Source organism: Oryx dammah, unplaced genomic scaffold (assembly GCF_014754425.2).
Source record: "Oryx dammah isolate SB20612 unplaced genomic scaffold, SCBI_Odam_1.1 HiC_scaffold_18, whole genome shotgun sequence".
NCBI classification, from domain to species: Eukaryota; Metazoa; Chordata; class Mammalia; order Artiodactyla; family Bovidae; genus Oryx; species Oryx dammah.
The window spans coordinates 76,832,644-76,854,559 of record NW_024070202.1 but is presented as its reverse complement, the minus strand read 5'-3'; the positions used below and the strand labels follow the sequence as shown (position 1 = coordinate 76,854,559).

At 50.3% G+C, this 21,916-nt stretch overlaps 2 protein-coding genes and 2 non-coding genes across 4 annotated transcripts; all 4 read right to left on the bottom strand.

Moving 5' to 3' along the window:
* Positions 1–2,843: 2,843 nt before the first annotated feature.
* TBRG4 (transforming growth factor beta regulator 4) lies at positions 2,844–12,167 on the bottom strand. Its single transcript, XM_040259800.1, has 11 exons — positions 12,069–12,167; positions 10,070–10,534; positions 7,970–8,293; positions 7,193–7,364; positions 6,757–6,914; positions 6,042–6,152; positions 4,935–5,079; positions 4,336–4,581; positions 4,095–4,206; positions 3,866–3,980; positions 2,844–3,151 (listed from the first exon to the last, which is right to left on the bottom strand). The coding sequence occupies exons 2-11, from the start codon at positions 10,481–10,483 to the stop codon at positions 3,050–3,052; spliced, it is 1,899 nt and encodes a 632-aa protein (XP_040115734.1). The 5' UTR covers positions 10,484–10,534; positions 12,069–12,167; the 3' UTR covers positions 2,844–3,049.
* Positions 7,010–7,144, bottom strand: LOC120878290. Its single transcript, XR_005724499.1, has one exon. It is a non-coding gene; the product is annotated as a small nucleolar RNA SNORA5 (small nucleolar RNA).
* LOC120878291 lies at positions 7,532–7,667 on the bottom strand. Its single transcript, XR_005724500.1, has one exon. It is a non-coding gene; the product is annotated as a small nucleolar RNA SNORA5 (small nucleolar RNA).
* Positions 12,168–19,400: 7,233 nt separating the features above from the next.
* On the bottom strand, positions 19,401–20,032 carry LOC120877476 (60S ribosomal protein L17-like). The gene has a single exon (XM_040259799.1). It carries the CDS (start codon positions 19,996–19,998, stop codon positions 19,444–19,446), a length of 555 nt encoding a protein of 184 aa, XP_040115733.1. The 5' UTR covers positions 19,999–20,032; the 3' UTR covers positions 19,401–19,443.
* Positions 20,033–21,916: the final 1,884 nt, after the last annotated feature.

The following is a 21,916-nucleotide window of genomic DNA, read 5'->3' as shown; positions in this document are numbered from 1 at the left end:
AATGCTGTTTCTGGGTGTGTGTGCAAGGGCATCTTTGGAGATGAGCATGACTCAGTAGACTGACTGAAGAGATTTGGTCTCACCAGTGCGGGGTGGATATCAGCCAATCTGTTGCTGGGGGGAGGGTCGGTAGGAGCAGAGAAAAACAAAAAGGCAAAGTGTGAATTCTCTCTTGAGCTGGGGTGTCCACCTCTGACCCTGGAACATTGGAGCTCCTGGTTCTCGTCTTTGGCCTCCAGGGCTGACACCAGTGGCGCCACAGCCCCGCCTGCCACCCCTCCCCATCCTCGGGTCTTTGCACTTGAACTGAATTTATACCAGTGGCTATGGCTTTCCTGGTTCTCCACCTTGAGAACAGCAAATTGTGGAACTCCCTGGTCTCTGTAACTGCAGAGCCAATTCCTATAATAAATCTCTCATGTTTCTCTCTCATATATTCTGTTGGTTCTTTCTCTGGAGAATGCTGACTAATAACAGGGCTAACACTGGAGCCTGAAGACATTACAAGGATACTAAGGGAATGCTACAAACTTAATGCTCATAAATTCAACAACTTTGAAGAAATGGACAATTACTTGAAAATTAAAATCTACCAAAAATTCAAACAAGATGAAATAGGTAACGTGAATAATCCTAAAACCATGAAAGAAACTGAATCTGTAACTTAAAAAAGCTTCCCCCAAGAAGTCTTCAGGCCCAGATAGTTTTATTTGAGTTCTATGAAGTATTTAAAGTAGTTCAGTTCAGTCAGTCATGTCTGACTTTTTGCAACCCCACGGACTGTAGCACACCAGACTTTCCCGTCCATCACCAACTCCTGAAACTTGCTTAAACTCATGTTTAAATGAGTAGTTAATTCTCATTTAAAGTAGAATTAACATCAATTTTGGACAATCTCTTTCACCCAAATTTGGAACTTTTTGTGTTTCAAAGGACACCATCAAGAAAGTGGAAATACAGTCCACAAAATGGGAGGAAGTATTTGCAAGTCCTCTATCTGGTAAGAGACTTGTTTGTATTTTTTGTTTCTAAATATATAAAGAACTCTTTCAAGTCAGTAAGACAGACTATTAAAAACTGGACAAAGGGTCTGAACAGGTATGTCTCCAAAAATTACATGTAAATAGGCCATATGCATGTGAAGACACCATTAGTCATCATGGAAAAGTGAAAATCAAAGGCATGGTGAGATACCACCTCATACCCACCAAGATGACTAGAAGTCAGGTTAAGTGTTTCACATCCCTAGCCTTTAGCCAAATGCAAGTGAAAAGATGACTCCACACCCATCCAAACTGCTCCGGGAATCCTTGACAACACCATAGGCTGGCAGGGAGGTGAACTTCACTGCTTCCCACTGCTGGTGGGAATGTAACACGGCACAGCACCTTTGGAAAATGCGGTGGCAGTTTCTTAAACAGCATATAAATCCCATATGACCCAGCAGCTGTACTCACAGGCATTTATCCCAGAGAAATGAGAACTTGGGTTTACACAAACACCCACACATGGGACTGAACCACAGTCTAACAGCAATAACAAGGACCTACTGGATTAAACTGCAGAGAACTGTGCCTGTGAAAAAACCCAATTTCCAAACTTCATAGACTGCATCATTCCTGTACGGAACATTCAAGTAACAGAATAGAAATGGAGATGTGCTGGTGGCTGCCGGTCGGCTCAAAGCCAAGGGGGTAGGCGTGAACATAAAGGGCAACATGAGGGGTTCTGGTGGTGATCCAAGCGTCCTGCGCATGGACTATTGTTCTTGGCAGTCAGTATCCTGGTGGGACACGTGCCCGTCACCTTTGAGCAAACCGACAGAGGGCACAGGGGACACTGTAGCTCCTTTCAGCCGCAGGGAATCTGTCAAAGTATCTCAACTACAAGCCACAGATCCTGAATGGTGAACAGGAGCTTTGTGGGTGTCCCCAAACCTGGCTCGGCACCCCTGATGCTTGTCCATGCTGGCCCTTCACTTTGGTACACTCTTCCCCACTCCCTCACCTTGTCTGGGCTCTGAGTCACTGGCTTCAAAAAGCCATCTCGGCTGTTCTGTTCTCTGGGCCAAGAACCTCAGCCAGCCTGTGCCAAGTGCCAAGCACCCACATCCTGTGAGCTGCTCTATGGCTCCTCCTCTAACCCAAAGCTTGTGTGATTCGCTTTCTGAGGGACCAATCTGGAGGGAGTGGGCATCAGTTGAGAGGGGGGCCCAGAGAAGCCAGGTGGCCCTTCTCTGCTCAGCTCCACAGCAAAGTCCCTTGTGATGGACTAGAAGCTAGAAAGCCTTTTTTTGGCCTTGGTACTCGGCTTGTGGGATCTTAGTTCCCCAACCAGGGACTGAACCTGGGCCCCCAACAGTGGAAGCAAGGAGTCCTAACCCTTACACTGCCGGGGAAGTCTGGTGGCGCTGCTGCTGATGTGAAGGGGGCTCTAGGCTCCTTAGGCGGATGGCTGCCACAGCGGCAGCACACCACCATGGCACACCGGCCCAGGTGTGAGGACAGCAAGGGGTCTCTCTGGCCCTGCAGTGTCAGTCAAGTACACGCATCTCTTCTTCTCAGAGCCAGCGCCTCCTGAGGGGCTGCACTTTTACCACCCGGCAGCACAGGCCGTCAGGGTGCCCCTCACCCAAGACCATCGGATGGGAGGGGACCTCCCAGGATGCCACGCACTGAAAACCCAACTGGCCTCCCCTGGGAAGGTCCTCACTTGCTGACGTTCAGAACTCCAGGACTCAGCCCGTACGGGGGCTGACTGTGGGCTTCTGAGCAACAGGCCAGCAATGCACGAATGTCTATGAGAGGGATCCTCTGTGGGTGGCAGAGAAGCCAGGATAGTCGGGCAGTTGATTAAGAATTTATTACTCATGAGAGAATGACCTGCTACTCAGAGATGCTGGCCACCAGCCCACTTCCTCATTTCCAAGGCCAACGTCCTGCACTGAGGTCTGTCCTGGAGCGTGCCACCTCTTGCCCTCCCAGTGCCCATGGCTAGGCCTCTGGAGAAGTCCGGCCCCCTGGGCACACAGTCCTTGCTATGGGACAGGTCATTTGGCCAGCTCCTCTGCCACTGCTTTGCGCATCTTGTCCTTGAGATAGGCGCTCTTCTGCCATTCAGACTTGAGTTCCATCCACTCATAGTATGGGACCTGGGAGAGGCAGTGGAAATGAGTCAGGGCAGGTGCAGGGGCCCATCATGCCCCCTGCCCTGCACATCACACCCCTAGCCCCCAAATCCTGAAGAAGACACCTATAGAGCTAGAGCAGAATGGGTGGGAAAGAGACCCCCACTTGGTTAATGCTCAGAGCTGCAAAGGCCCATGAATAAACGGGACCAAGGGTGGCTTCAAGATTTTAAAAGCTGTATCAATGAGGGTGTGAGTACTTATGACAGCAAGGCAAGGACAAATAGTTTTTTGTTTTTTTAAAATAAAAGAAAAAAAAATTAAAAAAAAAAAAAAAAAAAAAGCTGTATCAAAAGCAAAATAAAACACTCAAAAACGAGTCATTTGTGTATTTTCTGGCCCCGTACAAGACAGCCTGCTCTCCGGTGCAGATGTCTCCACAGTGAGAACCTGGGACCAGGCCCAGGGCCAGCCCTCAGCACGGAGCCCCCCGTGAGGCACAGGCCAGCACGAGGCCCTGGGCACCGGGTTTGTCTTACCTCTTCTTCTCAGAAACCCTGGCTGTGGAGATTCGAACAGCATCAGATACTTAAAAGCTGTGTGACGTTGGGAGAAACCTAACACCCTTCTAAGTTCCTATTTTCTCATGTGTGAAGGGGGAACCCCAACACGGGCGACCTCAAGAGCTGGGGTCCAACACTGGCTCCCATCAGCCAGCTGGGACTAGCAGATACTCACGTCGACCAGCAGGAAGCCAGCGGCCAGCAGGTGGCGCCGGGCCAGCACGAAGCGCCCCAGCAAGTCTTTGCTTCGGCTGTTGAAGTTGGGGAACTCCCAGCGAAGGAAGGCTAGCCTGGAAGGGCAGATGGGGTGCTGTGGATGCTGACAGCTCCCTCAGGCCCTCGGAGGGAAGAGGGAATTCCAGACCCAAATGCACACGGCCCCCACGGGTGGTATGGCCACCTACCTCTTGGCTCCAGGGGGGAGTGGCTGGCTGCCAGAGGGGGGTGCGAGATGGGGCGCCACAAAGTCCCTCAGGGGCAGAAGTTGGCTCTCGCTGTCGAGCAGTACCTCAGCATCTGAAGAGGGCAAAGAATGAAAATCTGGTAGGGGCTATCCCTCAGAGATCAACAGGGCTCATAGCCCCCGCCCTTACGATGGATGAACAGACGGGACTGCGGGGAGGGAAGGGGACGATGGGTCCTCACCCAGAACCCAGCCATACTGCGTGGCCACCATGAAGCTGCCCCTGTCGGCACTCCCCAGCAGCCCCTTCAACGTCTCCTGCACCTCCTTCTGCAACGGGGTCATCTTCTGTTCAAGGGCCGAGGGGCTGGGGACCAAGGCTGAGGTAGGCAGAAGGGGTCCCGTGTACTCGGGGTGCTCCAGCTGGGCAGTGGCATTGATATGCAGCAGCTTCTGGAAGGTGCTTTGATCCTTTGGGGACTTGCCACCTAAGGGGAGATGATGGAGTGAGAAAAGAGGCTCAGGAGGACCGGGACGGAGGGACACAGCAGCCAGGTGGGAGAGTCGGCGGCCCCCTCCCCCACACCCAAGTCTCACCCTGGACTCTGGGTCAGGAGCAGCAGAAAGAGGGTCTGCCGGTCACCCACTAGGAGTGGACAGAGAAGGAGCAGATGCTGGGCGCGCCCTGGCCTGCCCCATCTCCCCAGTGCTGAGTGGAGCCCAGGGCTGACAAACAGGCAGCCTTCCTAGCTGCAGTGGTCCCTGGGTGAGGTGGGGGAGGGGGCACGCACAGCAGGCTCGCCATCACTCAGGAGAGGGAGGGATACCCCCCGCCGCTCACCTAGAAACTGGGCGTGAAATTCAGGGCGGAGCACAGCCTGCAGCTCGGCCTCCCGCACCTGCTGCAGCACACACAGGGCCCACACCACGTCCACCTGCAGGGCTGGCTCCAGGCCCACCAGCTTTGACCCCAGCTTCTCATGCACCTGGGTGAGGACAGTGCGGGGTGGGGAAAGCAGGTTCTGCTTAGTGGCTACAGGCATCCCTGGGTGGGCAGCAGCTGGAGCTGCCCTATGACCTGGACGTACTGAGGCCTAAGGGGGTGAGGAGAGTAACCTTGGCTGAGGCACTCTTGGTCAGGTTTGGGGGACCCTTGGTGGCAGGTACCAGAAACCCTCCTCATCCCTTAGGCCCAATCTGGACAGCAGCTGGGCTACCCCTACTGCCTCCTCCTCCCACCCACTAGCAAGAACCTATGCACAAAACCATGCCACCAGCACAGGGGAGGTGTTTCTGGCCCCAAGAGCTAGAGATTATGAAAGGGGAAGCAGCTGGCTGGCTGAGGGAACACCCACTGTGGGGGCCCGGGGTCATACCCAGTTCACTCTTAGGATGCTCTCACCCTGGTAACTGGATTGAGTCTCTGAGCCCCAACAGGGCATTAAGGGAACACCAGGAAGTAAGATAGCTCAGTTTCCCTGGTGGCTCAAAGAGTAAAGAATCTGATCACAATGTGGGAGATCCAGGTTTGATCCCTGGGTCGGGAAGATTCCCTAGAGAAGGGCATGGCAACCCATTCTAGTATTCTTGCCTGGAAAATTTCATGGACAGAGAAGCCTTGTGGGCTACAGTCTATGGGGTCACAAAGAGCTGGACATGACTGAGAGACTAACATACACATAGGAAGTAAGAACAGGGGTCCCCCAGCCCCACTGCCAGTGAGCCACTGGATGCCTTCCTGGTCCTTGGCTGCCATGCTGGCTCTCGCCTGTCCCCAGACAACCCCTGGGATGTATGGCTCCAGCCAGCTCCTTCCACACTCCCACCAGGCTTTCTTCATTTCTGCCTCCCCACCTAGGTCTCCTCAGTACAAATCTGGTCTCTTCCCTCCCTCCTGCTCAGTCCCAAGCTGCTCCAAGCATAACAGTAGAGGGTGTGAAGACTGTACCAGGCTGAAGAATGGATCCTCCCGTTCTGGGCGGAAGTTCACACGGGCGAAAGCCAGGAGCATGTTGCACAGGTGTGGCAGAGTGATGCTCTGGGCTCTGTCCAGGACGTGCTGGGCCAGTCAGGGAGGACAGAAAGGCAGGATGAGAGGGGCCTGGTGGAACGCAGACCTGGCCCTCCCCCAGAACCCATGAGCTCCCAGTCCAAAGGGGTAATTTACACAGGGCAATGGGCAGAGGGCTAGCCCCTGTGCCCCCCAAGGCAACATACACACATAAAAGGTCCCTGACAACAGCTTCAGAGACACTCTTCAGCCTATAGACACGGCTTCAACCTGCTGCACCTAGACCTCAATGCAAACATCCTCTTTCTTCACAACGCCATTTTGCAGCTCTTGGAAGTTTAGGGAGAGTTTTGAGTGGATTCTAGGCCTTGCTCCCTGCACTGCTCCCTGCACAGTCACCCAAAGACACATACAGTCTGTCACCTACAAAGTCTGGTGAAAGAATGAAAGGGTTTCAACTACACTTTCTTTCACAACTGAGTCATATTGCTTTTCTCCAAAGAAACCAGAGTAAGGACTCCGTATCTGCCACTAGAAAATGTTCTAGACTGGCTGGGCCTCCCTGATGAAATGCCCAGGGAGCATGCCTAAGCAGGGGGTCAGGCAAGAAGGGCCCTCAGAATCCAGGCCTCACGCCTGCACCCCAGCTCACCTGGACGAAGGCCTCAAACAGGGGCAGGTTGAGCCACTTAAGGAAGGCGAAGGACTTGGTGCAGCGGGCTACCTCGCTGGACGTCATGCTTGGTGTGTGGGGCAGCAAATCAGCTGCCAGGCGCTGGAACACCTGGGTCTGGTGGAAGCCGAGTTTGCCTTGGGGACAGAGCCTGAGATTTAACTGGTGAGAAGTGGCAGGCCGTGCCCTCAGGTGCACCCACCACCCATCCCGGTCTTAAGGAGTAAGAGCTTGGTGTCTGTAACCAAATTTATCCCTGAGGCCTAGCACAGAGGATCAGGGCCCATGAGTCACAGTGTTTCTGTAGCAGCCTTTTGGGCCAGTGCCTGCCATGGGTGAGGTAGGCACCGAATTTGACACAGCTGCAGCCAGAACCCTCCCCCTCCCAGCCTCACTCCCTGTGCACAGGGCTCACCATAGGCATAGGCCAGGTCCAGGAGGATGCTTTTAGTCAGGGGGAAGGGCTTCTGGACCAGGTGGTAAGAGATGGCCCGCAGCAAGGGTACCGATCTCCGGTTCTGAGCTGCCAACGTCACCAGCACCTTCCGCAGCTCCTCAGGGCCAAACTGCTCCACCAGCTCCAGGCACTGTCAACCACAGCCGGCAGGGGTCAGCTTGATGGCCCGAGGGCCAGGGGTCCCATGCAGTGCAGGCCCTGTGAGACAGCAACTAGGCCTGAGCTTACTAAACATAGGTCCCATCTGTGCAGGGCCTGCCTCTGCTCCTACCCCAGGGAGTCCCCAGACCGGGTATACCGTGTCCGTAGCCAAACTTATCCCCAGGCCCCAGGGCAGGGGACCCAGGGCCCATGAGCTGCGGAGTTTGCTGTGGCAGTCATCCGGGCCAGCCCCTGCTACCACGGGAACAGGGCTGAATTTGACTAGACTGCGGGGCTGAGGAAGGGGTAGAGCAGGGGGCAGCAGGCATGATGTCTCTAGGAAGCACTAACCAAAGCTGAGCCAGTGGGGCGGCTGAGGCCACACTTCAGGAGCTGCTGGCCGTGCTGTTTCCAGGTCATATGCAAGATGCAATTTTGGAGGAACTAAAATTTTGTTCAGGCTCTGCAACCCCCTGGATCCTTGAAGGAACCACTGGGCACAAAGTGCTGCCTACAGCTACCTAAAATGCCAGTCCTGCCAGTGCCATGCCCCAGACTATGGTCAGAAGCCACAAGGCTCTTGTCCCTTAGTACCTTGTCCTCCAGGCGGTTCATCAGAGACTCCGAGAGATGCCCAGTTTTCATCATCATGGCCACCACCGTGCGTCTGTCTTCAATTTCTGCCCAGCGCCGCTCGAGGTGCACAAGCAGCTCAGCCAGCAGCTCCCGGGAGCCCTGCTCCTGCATGTAGGTGGCGCTGGACTCGGCCAGGAAGGCCAGATGCTTGTACTTGAGCCTGCGCATGCGCCAGCGGACCTCCTGCTCCACTGACCGCAGGTCCTTGGAGGTGGTGGGGAGCCCCAGTGTGTAGAGGCTCCGGAGCAGCTTCACGAGGGTCCCATGCCAGACTACAGTTATCTAGGTGGGGGGTGGGGTGGGGCGGGAGAGACACACAGGCAAAGTCACACCTGGGACCTTATTGATCCTGTCATAGAGCAGGCCAAGGCTCTGAGCTGGAGCCTGCCTTCCGAGAACTGGTTATTTTAATGTAGGCATTTCTACTGGGCACACCAGGCGGCTCCTTAATAGCCTGTCTGGGCCTGTTTTCTGCCCACAGCACTCACCCCGCCTCCAGCTTCATTTCTGAACGAGGGTGACCCAGCCATTCCCTGCAGGGTGTGCTTCCAGACCTCAGAGAAACACGAGGAGCCCTCTGACCCAGACCCCAGCCTCAGGGAAGGCAACATGTGGTAAATGAGAATGGCTCTGTTGTCTGCTATGCTAAGGCTGTTAACTCTGCCACTCTTCAAGTCTCCAGACTCTTCTGTGAAATGAGGCTGCACTGCCAAGAGAGGGAACTGAAATCATACACACGAGGTGAGGGGCAAACAGAAAAGCAGTTGTGTGAAGGGCTGGGCAGGAGAAAAGTATGGGGATTCCCCAGCAGGGCAGTGGTTAGGACTCCAGCCTTTTACTGCCAGGGTCCTGGGTTCAATCCCTGGTGGGGGATCAACAACCCCACAAGCCAAGGTGCGGGGGAAAAAAGAAAAGGAGGAATTTGATCTCAGCATCACATGAGCCTCCAGTGACTTCTGTTTCTGCAGAATTCCCAGACAGTAGGATTCTTTAAAAGAAAGCGTGATCAGTTTATATTTCTAAACCCTGGTTCATTATTGGCTTGTAATTTTGCTACCATGTTTAGTCTGTTTCTAAAGCTTTTGTGTAAAAGGTTTAATAAATAACGACTAGAATGACAGTCTTAGAACAAGAAGGGATCTAATTAAGATAATTTATATGAGCTATATTCTCAGTAAGAAAAAAATCTGTACCGTGACCCCAACACACGGGCTCACAATACAGATCTGTTTCTTAACTGAAGACAAAAACTTCCATGAAACAATACTTTTCTTACTATCTGTGAACTGTTTCCAATATTACTCTATTTCCACATCTACTATACTCTCATAACCTGCAGCTGAAAAAACTCATTTAACTCGACCCCTCCCTTGAGCTGTGAGTCTCCTCGTCATCCCTGACAAGCGGTCATGGCCTTGCCTTTCCAGAGCAGCCAGGGTGAGGGTCTGTACCTCTTTTCTGTGTCACAGGCCCTTCGGTTCCAGCAGACTCCAGGGTGCCTGAAGTCTGCATGGAGTCCTTCTTCACACTGAACAGGAACTGGGTTGAGTTCTTCCTGCACCCACCCCTGCCACACACAAGTCCCTTCTCTCCATGTTCCTCCTCTGAGGATCTGACTGGCTGGGATAACACCCACAGTCAGTTCAAGTTTCTGAGATCCTCTCCTAGTCACCCTTCATCTCTTCCAGTTTCAAGAGTGTGTCCCATCAGCCAGACACAGAGGAGGGGCCATATCAGTCAAGACTGTACGGTGAGGGGGAGGCCCCGATGCACTGAGAAAAACCAGGCTCAGTCCTTTGGTTTGTATTTCCTGTCTGGGCTGCCTGTAAGATGAGGACAGCAATATTCACCTAACAGAGCTGTCATGAGGATTAACAGAAGTGAAAGCACATGAAAGTATTCTGGAATCTATAAAATGAAAAACCACCACAGGATGTGGATGGACTAAGCACACAGCAGAGTTTCTGTCTACACTGGGAAAGTGACTGGACGCTTTGGACTCCGTGGCCTCTGCTATATTCTGCTTGCTGAACCTGCAGAAGAGGCTCCAGAACCCACCTGGCTGTTGACAAGATGGAGAAGTTGCCAGAAGCGAGCATCCTGTATGAGCGTGGCTTTGTCTTTTGGCTTCTCAGAGAGCAGGCGAGAGAGCTGGATAAGCGCGAGGGCGGCGTGGTTCTGCTGCAGACAGTGACCACTGCCCACGAGCTCCAGGAGCTCCTCAGGCTGGGTGGCTTTCTCGATGAGCTGCTCCACCTCCTGGTGCCCAGGATAGGGAGTAAACACCTGTTCCTTCTCCACAAGCTCTGACAAGGGACCTGGGAGGCGGGAGCTGGGCGAGGTAGCTGAGGAAGTCAGAGGCTTCTGGGTTCCCTGGGGGAGTCTCAGCTGGCCAACAGGGGACACAGCAGGGGCCAGGCGGGTGGCCTCCCGTAGGAGGCACGTGCATCGCCTCACCAGCCTAGCGGCCATGGTGGCCTGGGCGGCAGGGAGGGGAGCCTCCTAGCAGGTGACTCCAAAGCCCTGAAGAGAGAAAGGAGAGAGAAAGGGGTGGTGCAGGGGCAGTTCCCAGTTCACAAACATAACAGAAGAACCCGACGAATGCAAGGAGCCACAGCCACATTCTCCATAGGCCAGCCCAAACTCCTCCTTTCTGACTGACCACCCACAGGCAAAGGCATGTTCTGAAGCAAAAATCTCAGAGGGCTTTTGTTTCAGTACAGAATGTAACCCAATACTGAAACTCAGGAGCATTACAGTCTGGACTGGAGGGCTTCTAGTCCTGGTTGTGGAATTACCTAGGGATGGTTCAACACTTCAGAACCCCAGGCCTGGTCCAAGACCTCTTGAGTAGGAGTTTCTGCAAGCAGGGATTGAATAGCATTCCACCCACTCCCCCTCTCCCTTTTAAAAGTACCTAGGATTAAAAAATTATTGGCTTACAGAGAAAATGAGACAGAATATTTTAAATGAGACTACTCCTAGAAAACCCTGGATATATAATCCATACATACATCCCACAGCTTCTGTGGATGTATTTTTAATAACTTTATAGATACATGAGTGAGCCTTCCCAAACCAACTCGCACTATTACATCACTAACCTACTAAACACACATACACCCCTTCTGAGAGCAAAATACCTGAACCAATCATAAAAAGCAGTTCACAACATGGCGCAGAATTATTCTCCCAGTTTTACCTTTTCTTCCTCCCTGGAGCACACTCCCTCATTCTCAACAGGCCTTGCACTTTCATTACACCTGGGCAGGGCAGGGCAGGGCAGGGGAAGGCTTGCTGCCTCATTTTTTTTTTTTTACCCGCCATCGCAGGGCTCAGGAAATCACCCTCCATCTTTCCTCACTCAGATAAAATGTTACCTCCTCCCAAAATGTTACATACCCGATGCTACCGCTTTTTAACAACTCTGCCTCGCGCACTAGCGTGATTAAACGACCTAGGTAAGGCAGACCACCGGCACACGATAAAAAGTTAACCCGGGCTCCCTTCTGCCAAAGCAGAGAGCGTGTTTGACCTTAGATTTCCCAGAACTTGGTCCGGAACATTTTAACATGAGCCGATTGTTGCAGCTGTAAAAAGTTTAGACTCACTGTACACAAAACAAGAGGCTCAGGGAGGAAAAATATTGGCCCAAGGGCAACATCCACATACATCCAAAACCCCAGCGGCGGGGAAGCACTGGAAACGATCCCTACTAAAGACAGTCCTATGAGCTAGTGAGTAAACGAGTTCAACTCAAATGGACTTAAGGATCCTTAACACCAACCCGGAAGTTCGGCCCTCAGACGCAGAAAAGAAAACCACCTTTACAAAGAGCACACAGCGACCGCGCCGAGGGTCAGTGCGGGGATCGTAGGCCGTCACGCGGGACCTCAGAAAAGGGGCGCGTGCGCACGAGCGGGCACTGCTTTAAACCGGACCCGGCCCCTGCCACCCACCCCGATCCACTGCGTCCCAGGGCACCCTCCAGGTCTCCTCTCCCAGCCATGACCTCAGGTCTTCAGGACGCCCTTTCTCCCCTGGTCCCGATACGTACGGCGCCACCTCCGCCGCCGCTACCGCGAGTTCCGCCGCTGACCTCCATGCGCCCCAGTACTGCCCTCGGTCCACGCTGCGCGGCGCGCTCGTTTACGTCACTCTGAGCGCCGCAGGAAGCGAGGCTCGCCGCCTGCCGCAGGCCGGAAGTCACTTCCGGTTCCTTTTTCCGGCCGGGTGCTGTCTTTGCTGAGATCGGGAACTAGGCGGTGGGAAGTGAATTGAGATGTTTTGAGCGATTTAGGAAAAAATGGGAGAAAAAACAGAAGTGTCCAGAAACGGAGGCTGGGGGGCTTGAGCGCCAGCCTTTGGTTAGTACCTAGCTTTCATAAGGTGTATAGAAGGGCGACCCTTGTCGTCTGTCGGCTCCCGCGGCCTATCGCCGCGCCTTCCCCGCCGGCCTCTATGTCTCTATGAAGAAGCCCCGGCTTGTAGACTGTCCAGGAGTGGGCTGGGCTGTGACTCGCTGGGGAGGCCTCTCAGCCTAGGTCTGCGGAAATGTAGGGCACCATTTGCCGAGACCTTGCAGTTTTTCCAAAAAAGAATGTAGGATTATGGAATTGTATGTGCAATCTCTTGGTTTTTTAAGTGTTTACCTTTAATTACAAAAGTAACTGCGGGGTAAGGCAAGCAAGATATATTTGAGGTCGGTATGTGGACTTAATTTTTTTTTCTTGCACAAATTTCTATTTCCATGGAATTAACTGCTTTTGGGGGGGTTAAGATTCCATGTATTTATCACAAATTCTCCAAATCCTTCACAGCATCAGAGTCGAAATCTCTCAAGATGTTCTGACACTTAAGATAGGTCACCAGGTTAATCTTACCGAAGGAGTCTCTTTTTTGAGGCTTAAGACCTCCAGTGTGGATTATCACCACTATGCTCTCAGCGCAGGTGTCATCCTGGGATCTATTTCCCTTTACCATGTGCTTGGTTCCTTTTGCTTTCACCACTATGCTCTCAGCGCAGGTGTCATCCTGGGATCTATTTCCCTTTACCATGTGCTTGGTTCCTTTTGCTTCCCATGATGCTTGCTCTCTTATTTCCTGTCCCTTACCTTATTTCTTGGTTTATGCCCTTGTTTGGGTGGAGCACATCCTCCAGTACTTCTACGAGAAATGATTCCAAGGAGATTACGTTTCTAAAGGACTTGCAGATCTAAAATGTATTTTTTGTATCCTGCCTGATTGGTAGTTCCACTGGGTACTGTATTTTAGAAATCATTTTCTGATTTTGTAGGCTTAGTCTGTAAGCCTCTCGCTTTCATGCTTCTGGTGTTTGTGAGAAGTCTAGAAATTGTATGTGAGATGTTTTGTTCACCTGCCCTCATTTCCTTCTTTTTGTCCTTTCCTTCCATCCGTTTTTTTTTTTTTCCTTCCAAATTTCTAAAAGTTTGTATATTCTCACTATGCCTAGAGTTGTGATATTTCACAGTTATGTTACTCGGTGTGAGTCTATGTCTTACTGACTGAGCACAAGAAGAGCCTTCAATCTAAAAACTCATTTTCTCAGTAGTGAAACTTGTTATATATTTTGTTGAATATTTTCTTTCCTCTGCTTTCTTCTCTTTGAAACACCTAGATTTGAATATTGGCTTTTCTGGGCTGATACTTGGTTTTCTCTCACTTTCCCATTTTACCTCTTCTACTCTTTATCTGTTTATGTGTTTATGCGCTACATTCTTGGAGATTTCCTCAACTTTGGCTTCCAGCTCTTCTGAAAATTTGATTTCTGCTATCATACTTTTACTTTCCAAAAGCTCCTTTTTGGCTGTTGAATGTTCCTTTTTTATGGTATGTATCTTTTTTTGTTCTTTCATGATTACAGTATTTTATCTCTGAGGATTTTTGTGATAAGGATTTTTTCTCTAAGCTTTTCTTCTCTCTGTAGTTGTTGTTCTTTTTTCCTTTTGTTGGTATTCATATTTGGTTTTTATCCTCAGATATCTACTTATATTTAAAAATACAGTAAGAAGGAACTCATCCTTTGCTGGTGGGAGTGCAAAAAAGTACAGCTACTTTCAAAGACAGTTTAGTAGTTTCTTAAAAAACAAAACATACTCTTACCATGTTCTGTGAACTGAATGTTGATGCCCGCCCCCCCTCCAAATTCATGTGTTGAAACCTATTGCCCATGGTGATGGTATTAGGAGGTTGGGCCTTTGGGAGGTGATTAGGTAATGAGAGTGGTGGCTTTGTATTGGGATTAAGTTCTCATACGAAAGAGACCTCAGAGAGCTCCCTTGCTCCTTCCACCGTGGAGAACATTGTGTGTGTGTGTGTGTGTGTGTGTGTGTGTGTGTGTGTGTGTGTGTGTGCGCGCGTGCACAGGTGCTCAGCTATGTCTATTTGCAACCCTATGGACTGTGTGTGTGTGTGTGTATGTGTATGTATATGTATGTGCACAGGTACTCAGTAACTGACTCTTTGCAACCCTTTGGACTGTAGCCCTCCAAGCTCCTCTATCCTTGAGATTTTCCAGGCAAGAATATTGGAGTGGGTTGTCATTTCCTCCTGAGGGGATCTTCCTGGCCAAAGGACTAAACCCACTTCTCCCACATTGCCAGTGGATTCTTTACTGCTGAGCCATTGGGGAAGCCCGGGAGAATCACAGTAAGTCTACAATACAGATGAGAGCACTCACCCAACTGTGCTGATGCCTAATCTTGAACCTACAGCCTCCAGAACTATGATAAATAAATTGTTGTTTCTGGGCCACAAAATGTATGGTATTTTTGTTACAGTGGCCCTAATGGACTAATACAATACAGCAATTGTGCTCCTTTTTATTTATGCAAAGGAGTTGAATACTTATATCCACACAGAAACCTGCACCTAGAAGCTTGCTAGATGTTTATAGCAAATTTATTCATAATTATCCAAACTTGGAAGCAATCAAGATGTCCTTCAAGGACCTCTTTGGTGGTCCCGTGGCTAAGATTTTGCCCTTCCAGTGTGGGGGCCCCAGTTTGATCCCTGGTCAGGGAACTGTATCGCACATGCTGCAACCAGGACCTGGTGCAAATAACTTTTTTTTTAAAGTGCTGTGAAGTTGCTCAGTCGTGTCCGACTCTTTGTGACCCTGTGGACTGTAGCCTACCAGGCTCCTCCATCCATGGAATTTTCCAGGCAAGAGTATGGAGTGGGCTGCCATTTCCTTCTCCAGAGGATCTTCCCAACCCAAGGATTGAACCCGGGTCTCCCACATTGCAGGCAGATGCTTTACTGTCTGAACCACCAAAGAGATATCCTAAATAAACTGTGATAAATTCACACAGTGGAATATTTTTCAGTGTTAAAAAGAAATGAACTATTAAACCATGAAAAAAAAATGGAGGAAACTTAACATTCCAGTTACTAAGTGAGAGAAGCCAATCTGAAAAGGGTGTGTGCTGTATGATCCCAACTATAAGACATTCTGGGAAAGGCAGAATTAGGGAGACAGTAAAAAGGCCAGCGGTTGAGGGGAAGGAAGGATAAATAGGTGGAGCACAGATTTTTAGGGCCCTCCAAATTGTCTGGTGGATACATGTTACATATTTGCCTAACCCATAGAGTTCAACAATAAAAGTGATTCCTAATGTAAACTGTGGTTTGAATGATAATGTGTCGGTGTAGATTCATTGATAATAATACATGTATCACTCAAGAGGGTATGTGTGTGTATGTGTTTGATGGCTATATGGGAACTCCTGTACTTTTCACTCAACAAACAATACTAATTAGAAAAAAGAAATGAAAATCTGATTCACATAAGGATATACATGAGTCTCAAATATGTCGAATCAAAAAACTCAATAAAATGCAATAACCCGGTTTAAATATGGCCAAAAATATTGAATTGACATTTCTCCAAAGGAAATACACAAATATCCATAAACAAAAAGATTAGGAAATGCAAATGAAAATCACAGTCACTTCATATCCATGTAGGATGGCTGAAGTGAAAAGCCCAGAAAATAACAAGTTCTGGTGAAGGTATGGAGAAATTGGAATATGCATACATTGTTGGTGGGTGTATAAGTGGTACAGCTTTGGAAAACAGTTTGGCATTTTCTCAAAACAGAATTACTGTGTGACTCCTTAGTATGTAGGAAATGGAAAATGTCAACACCAAAACTTGTATGCAAATATTCATACAAGTATTGCTCATAAAACCCAAAAAGTATAAACAGCCCATATGATAACCAATGGATGAGTGAACAAACTATGGTATATTCATAAAATGGAATGTTAGCCAAAATTAATATAGATGAAACTTTAAAACATTATGTTATGTGAGAAAGGTGTGAATGCTGTATCAGTGAACAAAGGATTTTGCAGCCATCAAGCCACTACAGCTGTGTGCCTCCCGCCCCACCACCATCCTCAAGGAACTCAAGTTGGAGACCAATGAGCTGTCCTGGGCTGCCGGGCCCTCAGCTGCTAACAGCCACCCCTCAATGATGCACCCTAAGGGAACTCAGAATGGGAAAGACCGGGATACTGGCCCTAGATAACTAAGGTGCATATCAAAGGAGTGAGTTCAATGAGCCCAGACTTGCGTCTTCCCATACATAGAATCTATCACTAAACTAATTAACTTGAGATGCCAGGTTTTCTTTAATTAACAGTAACCTTTTGATGGTCTGACTACATAGTTTTTGTTACAAAACTCCTACATATCCTGACTCCTCTTTTACCTCTTCAGAGTCATCCTCAGAGCAATCTAAGAGTCTGCTGCCCTAGTCTAGAAGTCCTCAGAAAGTCCACCATATAAAACAGAATTCTCATCTTTTAGGCTGTGCTTTTTTTTTTTTTCAGTCAACAGAAGCCAGTCAGGTGAGACTATATATTATGTCCTCATTTACATGTAATGTCCTGAAGAGGCAAGTCCATAGACTCAAAAGTAGATGAATGATTTCCAGGGGCTGGGGAGATGGTGGAAGTGGTGATCTGGGTGGTGGTTGGGGAGTGGTGGTGATGTGAAAAGGGGAGTGATGGGTATGGGATTTCTTTTTGGGGTGGTGAAAATGATCTGGAATTGAATTAACTGAATATGTAACAAGTCACTGAGTTCACATTAAAGAATGAATTTTATGTTAGGTGAATTATATCTCAATAAAGCTGTTATATTAAGGAAGAAAGAACAGTGGGCTAAAAGGAAGGAACTCTAGCACATGAGTAGAACAGATTGGAAGAATAGTAGAATAAGCTTGCCATCAGCCCATTTTGTTGGGTCATCTGCTGTCATCTTTTTAGGTCTTCCCTCTTGGGCTGGTGAGATTTTGCAGAGGCATTTCCAGAGTTGCCAACATTTTGGGAGCCTGGTTGAGGAGGACAGTAGGCTGGTGAGCCTTCTGCCCTCGTGAATCCTGAACACTGCCAGCTGCTATGGCCCCACACACCATGGAATGACTTATCCAACCTTCCCTTTTGCCCTTCTTTCCACCATGCTCATTCTAGCTTTCCACCCCACCCCCCACCCCTTGCCCATTCCCCCACCTCCCGCAGCCTTCCCATCTTGTCCACCAGCAAGTCCTGCAGAGCCCTCCTGGTGCGGGGTGGAGAGGTGCGCAGTACAGTATGCAGCATGGGGCCTGGGGGTGGCAGCCCGTGGCCCGGGTGCTGAGCTGCACTAATGGGGCCATTCTTACACTCTCTCCTGGCTTCCACCTGGGCTCCTGCTCTGGGGGCTGTTGGCACTGAGGACCTGTGTAGCAGGGGACAGCCTCTCCAGGCAATGTAGGGGTGGTGAAACTGTGGGAGGGCCAGGGGATCAGCCTAGTAGGGACCTCTGGGGTGGGCTGCTGTGAGCAAACCTTGAGAGGTGGTGGATGGGGAGAGAATCCCCTCACAGCCTCTGGTTCTCTCTGGGAAGGATGTCTAGCTCCCAAAGTGACTGTATTAAAATATAGTGTGTTAATAGAAAATCTGAGATGACTCCCAGTGAAGACAGTTTATTACAGTTCCCAAGAGAAGGAGACACATCACTCCACGAAGGACCACAGGGGGAAGTGAGGGTCTGCTAGGAGATGGGAGGTGGAGGCCAGGAGAGGGGAGAAACTGGCAGGAGCCTTTACTGTGGTTTCCTTGGGAGGAGTGGGAGAGTTAGGATGAGCAGCCTTAGAACTGGTTTGTGTGAATAATGTCAGTGTGCTCTGGGGTGTGGGGGCTGCCCCTAGTCGTCTGGTCCCTGGCCTTACACTGGGAAAGTGACCTGGAGTATAAGACCTTCATAGAGGAGGTGGTGGTCTCTGGATTGGTTAATTTGCACACCCAAGGAGGGAGGTGAGGGAGGCAGGACGGAGCTGGCATATCATCGAGGTGTCCAGTATATGCCTGTAGGGCAGGTGTTAAAGTATCAAGGTTATAGAAGCTGGACACGTGGTTAATGAAAGGACTGAGGTGTGATGACTGTTCTCTACAGGGGAGGAGTCTCCAGCATGGAGATTGGAGGCTGGTTTAATGTGGGAGACCTGGGTTTGATCCCTGGGTTGGGAAGATCACCTGGAGAAGGGAAAGGCTACCCACTCCAGTCTTCTAGCCTGGAGAATTCCATGAACTGACTAGTCCATGGGGGTCACAAAGAATCGGACACAACTGAGCGACTTTCACTTTCACTCTAAACACAAGTCAGGGTGGACTGGGTACTGGGTACTGTCTAGGTTGGGCTCAGTATCCTCCAGAGATCATTCAGGGCTCACCTCTCTTCCCAGAAGCTCTTCCAGCACCTGCCCAGCACAGGCAGGGGTGGGGGAGAGTGTGCCCACTGTTCTCTAGCTCCTGGAAGGAGCATTGTGGGGCCCTTTGCGTGGTGGATGTGGCTCCCCCAGGACCTGCAGACCCCTTTCTCACATGGTGGAGTGGCCCTTTACCTGCCCAGCATTCAGGCCTCCCTCTGCATCCTTCTATAGCACCTCCTCAGAGAGGGTCTCCCTTCCTCTCCCAAGCTGTGCTCCTGGCTGTGCGTTATCCAACTGGGGACCTTCCAACGTGGCCTCCTGCGCAGTCCTCCCACCACCTGGCCTCCAATGTGCCCCAGACTTGGGAAGGCCAGCCTTCTTTCTTTTTCACTTCCCCTGGGAGCGGAAACACAGAATTCCAGGCTTCTGGAATCAGATTCTGCATTTCGGTAAGATTCCTGGAAATCAGGAAGCCCTGCAGAAAGTCACCTTCTTGACTTTCCGGATCTGGTGGAGGGCCCCACTGGCCTTTGTGACCCAGTAGGTCTGGGTGGAGCTGTTTAACACCCCAGGTGATGGTGCTGCCTTTTGGGGACTGCACTTTGGGAACCGCCCTAAACTGGCTGTACTTTGAGCCACCTGAGGTGGCAAACTGGTCTAGGTATTTTTTTTTTTTTTTTTACTTTTGTTTGCATTTATTTTTTGCAGCATTTATTCCCGGGCCATAAGTTTTTGTTTCTTCAGTTTCTTCTGGGATATCTTTTTCTTCTGTGCAACCTCCTCTTCTGGTTTAGGAACAATCTGTTCTTTTTCAATAAGGATTATCTCAATGTGGCAGGGAGAGCTCATGTAGGGGTTGATCCGACCGTGAGCTCTGTAAGTCCTGCGCCGCATCTTGGGGGCTTTGTTCACTTGGATGTGCTCAATGACCAGAGAATCTACATCTAAGCCCTTAAGTTCAGCATTACTCTCTGCATTTTTGAGCATGCGTAGTAAAAATTCAGCACTCTTTTTGGGCCACCGACCCTGAGTCCAGCCCCACTGTTTGGCCTGTGCACACCTACCAACTCCACCGTTGTATCGACAGAACGGCACACACTGCTTCTTTAACGTGACATCCTTCAGATCCTTGGTGGCTTTTCGGATATGCATACCCTTTATGGCCTGGGCAGTTTCATGAGTGTTCTTAAAGTGTACACGAAGATTTGAATCTCTTGATTTGCATGATTTTGTGGGGTTTTCTGGGTCAAGTGAATAGCGCACCATTTTTAGGGGTCACCTCAGGCTGCTTACCGGAAAAGCCTGGTCTAGGTATTTACTATGACTGGACAGACAGAAAGGGGCTCACAGGGAGGTGCTGAAAACTAGGCTGCACACATAGAAACTAAATCTGGTCTTTGGCCCTGGCACACGGTTTCAAAAATTCTTCAAATTTCTTGAGTGAAAGAGATAGAAGTCTTTTGCTGTTTGTAAAGAGCCCCCTTTCTGTATCTGTGTGTGTGCCTGACCTTTGTGACCCCATGGACTGTAGCCCGCCAGGCTCCTCCGTCTGTGGGATTTTCCAAGCAAGAACGCTGGAGTGGGTTGCCGTTTCCTCTTCCAGGGGAACTTCCCAACCCAGGGATTGAACCCAAGTCTCCTGTGTCTCCTTCATTGGCAGACGAGACACTGGGGAAGCCCTTTCTGTACCTGAATTTACACTAATGGGGTGATTCTTGGCATGGGGGTGCCTAGCTTGGGAATGGGGCTGGTGGCTGGAGGAAACAACTGCGTGATTCGAGGACTAGGGATTGAGTTAATCGCTGATTGCTGGTGATTTTCTCCTAATGTTTTTAATAAACATTATGAGAATAAACACATTAAAATAATAAACATTATTTTTAATAAGCAGATGCCTCGAGGGAACCTCTGGACGCAGAAGCTCGGGCTCGTCTGGGTTGGCGATGGTTAATGTGCTCGGACAGGGGCTCCTGTACCCTCTCTCCTCCTCACCTTACGTGTCTCTCCATTTGGCTCTTCCTGGTCTGTATCCTCTATAACAGAACTAAAACATAAGCATTGTGCTTTCAGAGTTCTGTGGGTCTCTCTAGCAATTTATTCTGTGCCTGAGTTTACTCTAGTGAGGTGACTCTTGGCGTTCTAGCAATTTATTCTGTGTGGGGTGTGGGAATCCCTGAATTTACAGCCTTGTGGGACTGAGCCCTTAATTGTGGGGCCTGACTTGAACCTTGGCTGGTTTTCCCTTTTAATTTTTGGCTGACCCGCACAGCTTCTGAGATTTTAGTTCCCAGACGTGGGACCTTGGCAGTGAAATTGAGGAGTCCTAACCACTGGACTGCCAGTGAATTCCCCTCTGGGTGGGTTTGTTAGAAATGAAATGAATTACCAGGCACTTATCGGGTGTGGAATGTACACATTTCACTGGAGGTTCTAAAGCAGGCTGCCAGGGACTTCTCTGTAGTCCCGTAGTTAAGACTCTGTGCTTCCAATGTAGTGACCTGGGTTTGATGGACCCGACTGAAGTGACTTAGCAGCAGCAGCAGGGAACTAAGATCCTGCATGCTGCAACTAAGGCCCAGTGCAGCCAATTATATATATATAAACCCCCCAAACCCAGGCTGCCTGGGGAATGGCCTGTAACCCTTTGCCCTCCATGTGCCCCCTGAGCAAGTCAAGGCTAGTGAAATTTGGTGACCTCTACACCCCAAGCCCTCCGTGCAAGCTCTGTTCCTGGTCCCCAACCCGAGCCCAGAAACACTTCCGCAAGGGGTCAGACCAAGAGCCTGGTGGACAAGTCCCTCCCAGCCCAGAGCCCCAGCTCCCAGCTCCTGGCTCTGCCTCCACACACACTCATCACCAGGTGGAACTGCCTGTTTCCAGGAGCTTCCAGGCAGGCCTGCTGGGGAGCTCCCGCAGGCAAGGCCTGTGTGCTTCGTCCCTCCCAGCAGGTGCCAAGGACAGACAGAGGATGGGGAGACATGAGGCGGAGTGTGGGTTTTATTAGCAGCAGGTAGGAGGCATCTTGAGCTGTCTGGATCCGAGAGAGAAGGTTCCAGTTGAGCGGACTCCCACTGTCACTCTTGGCAGCCAGGGGCTCTCAGAGCTGTCCCTCACTGTGGAGGGTCCTCTGCAGGGGACACGGAGGCCTCAGAAGAGGAGGAACACAGCCACAGTTGGGGCAGGG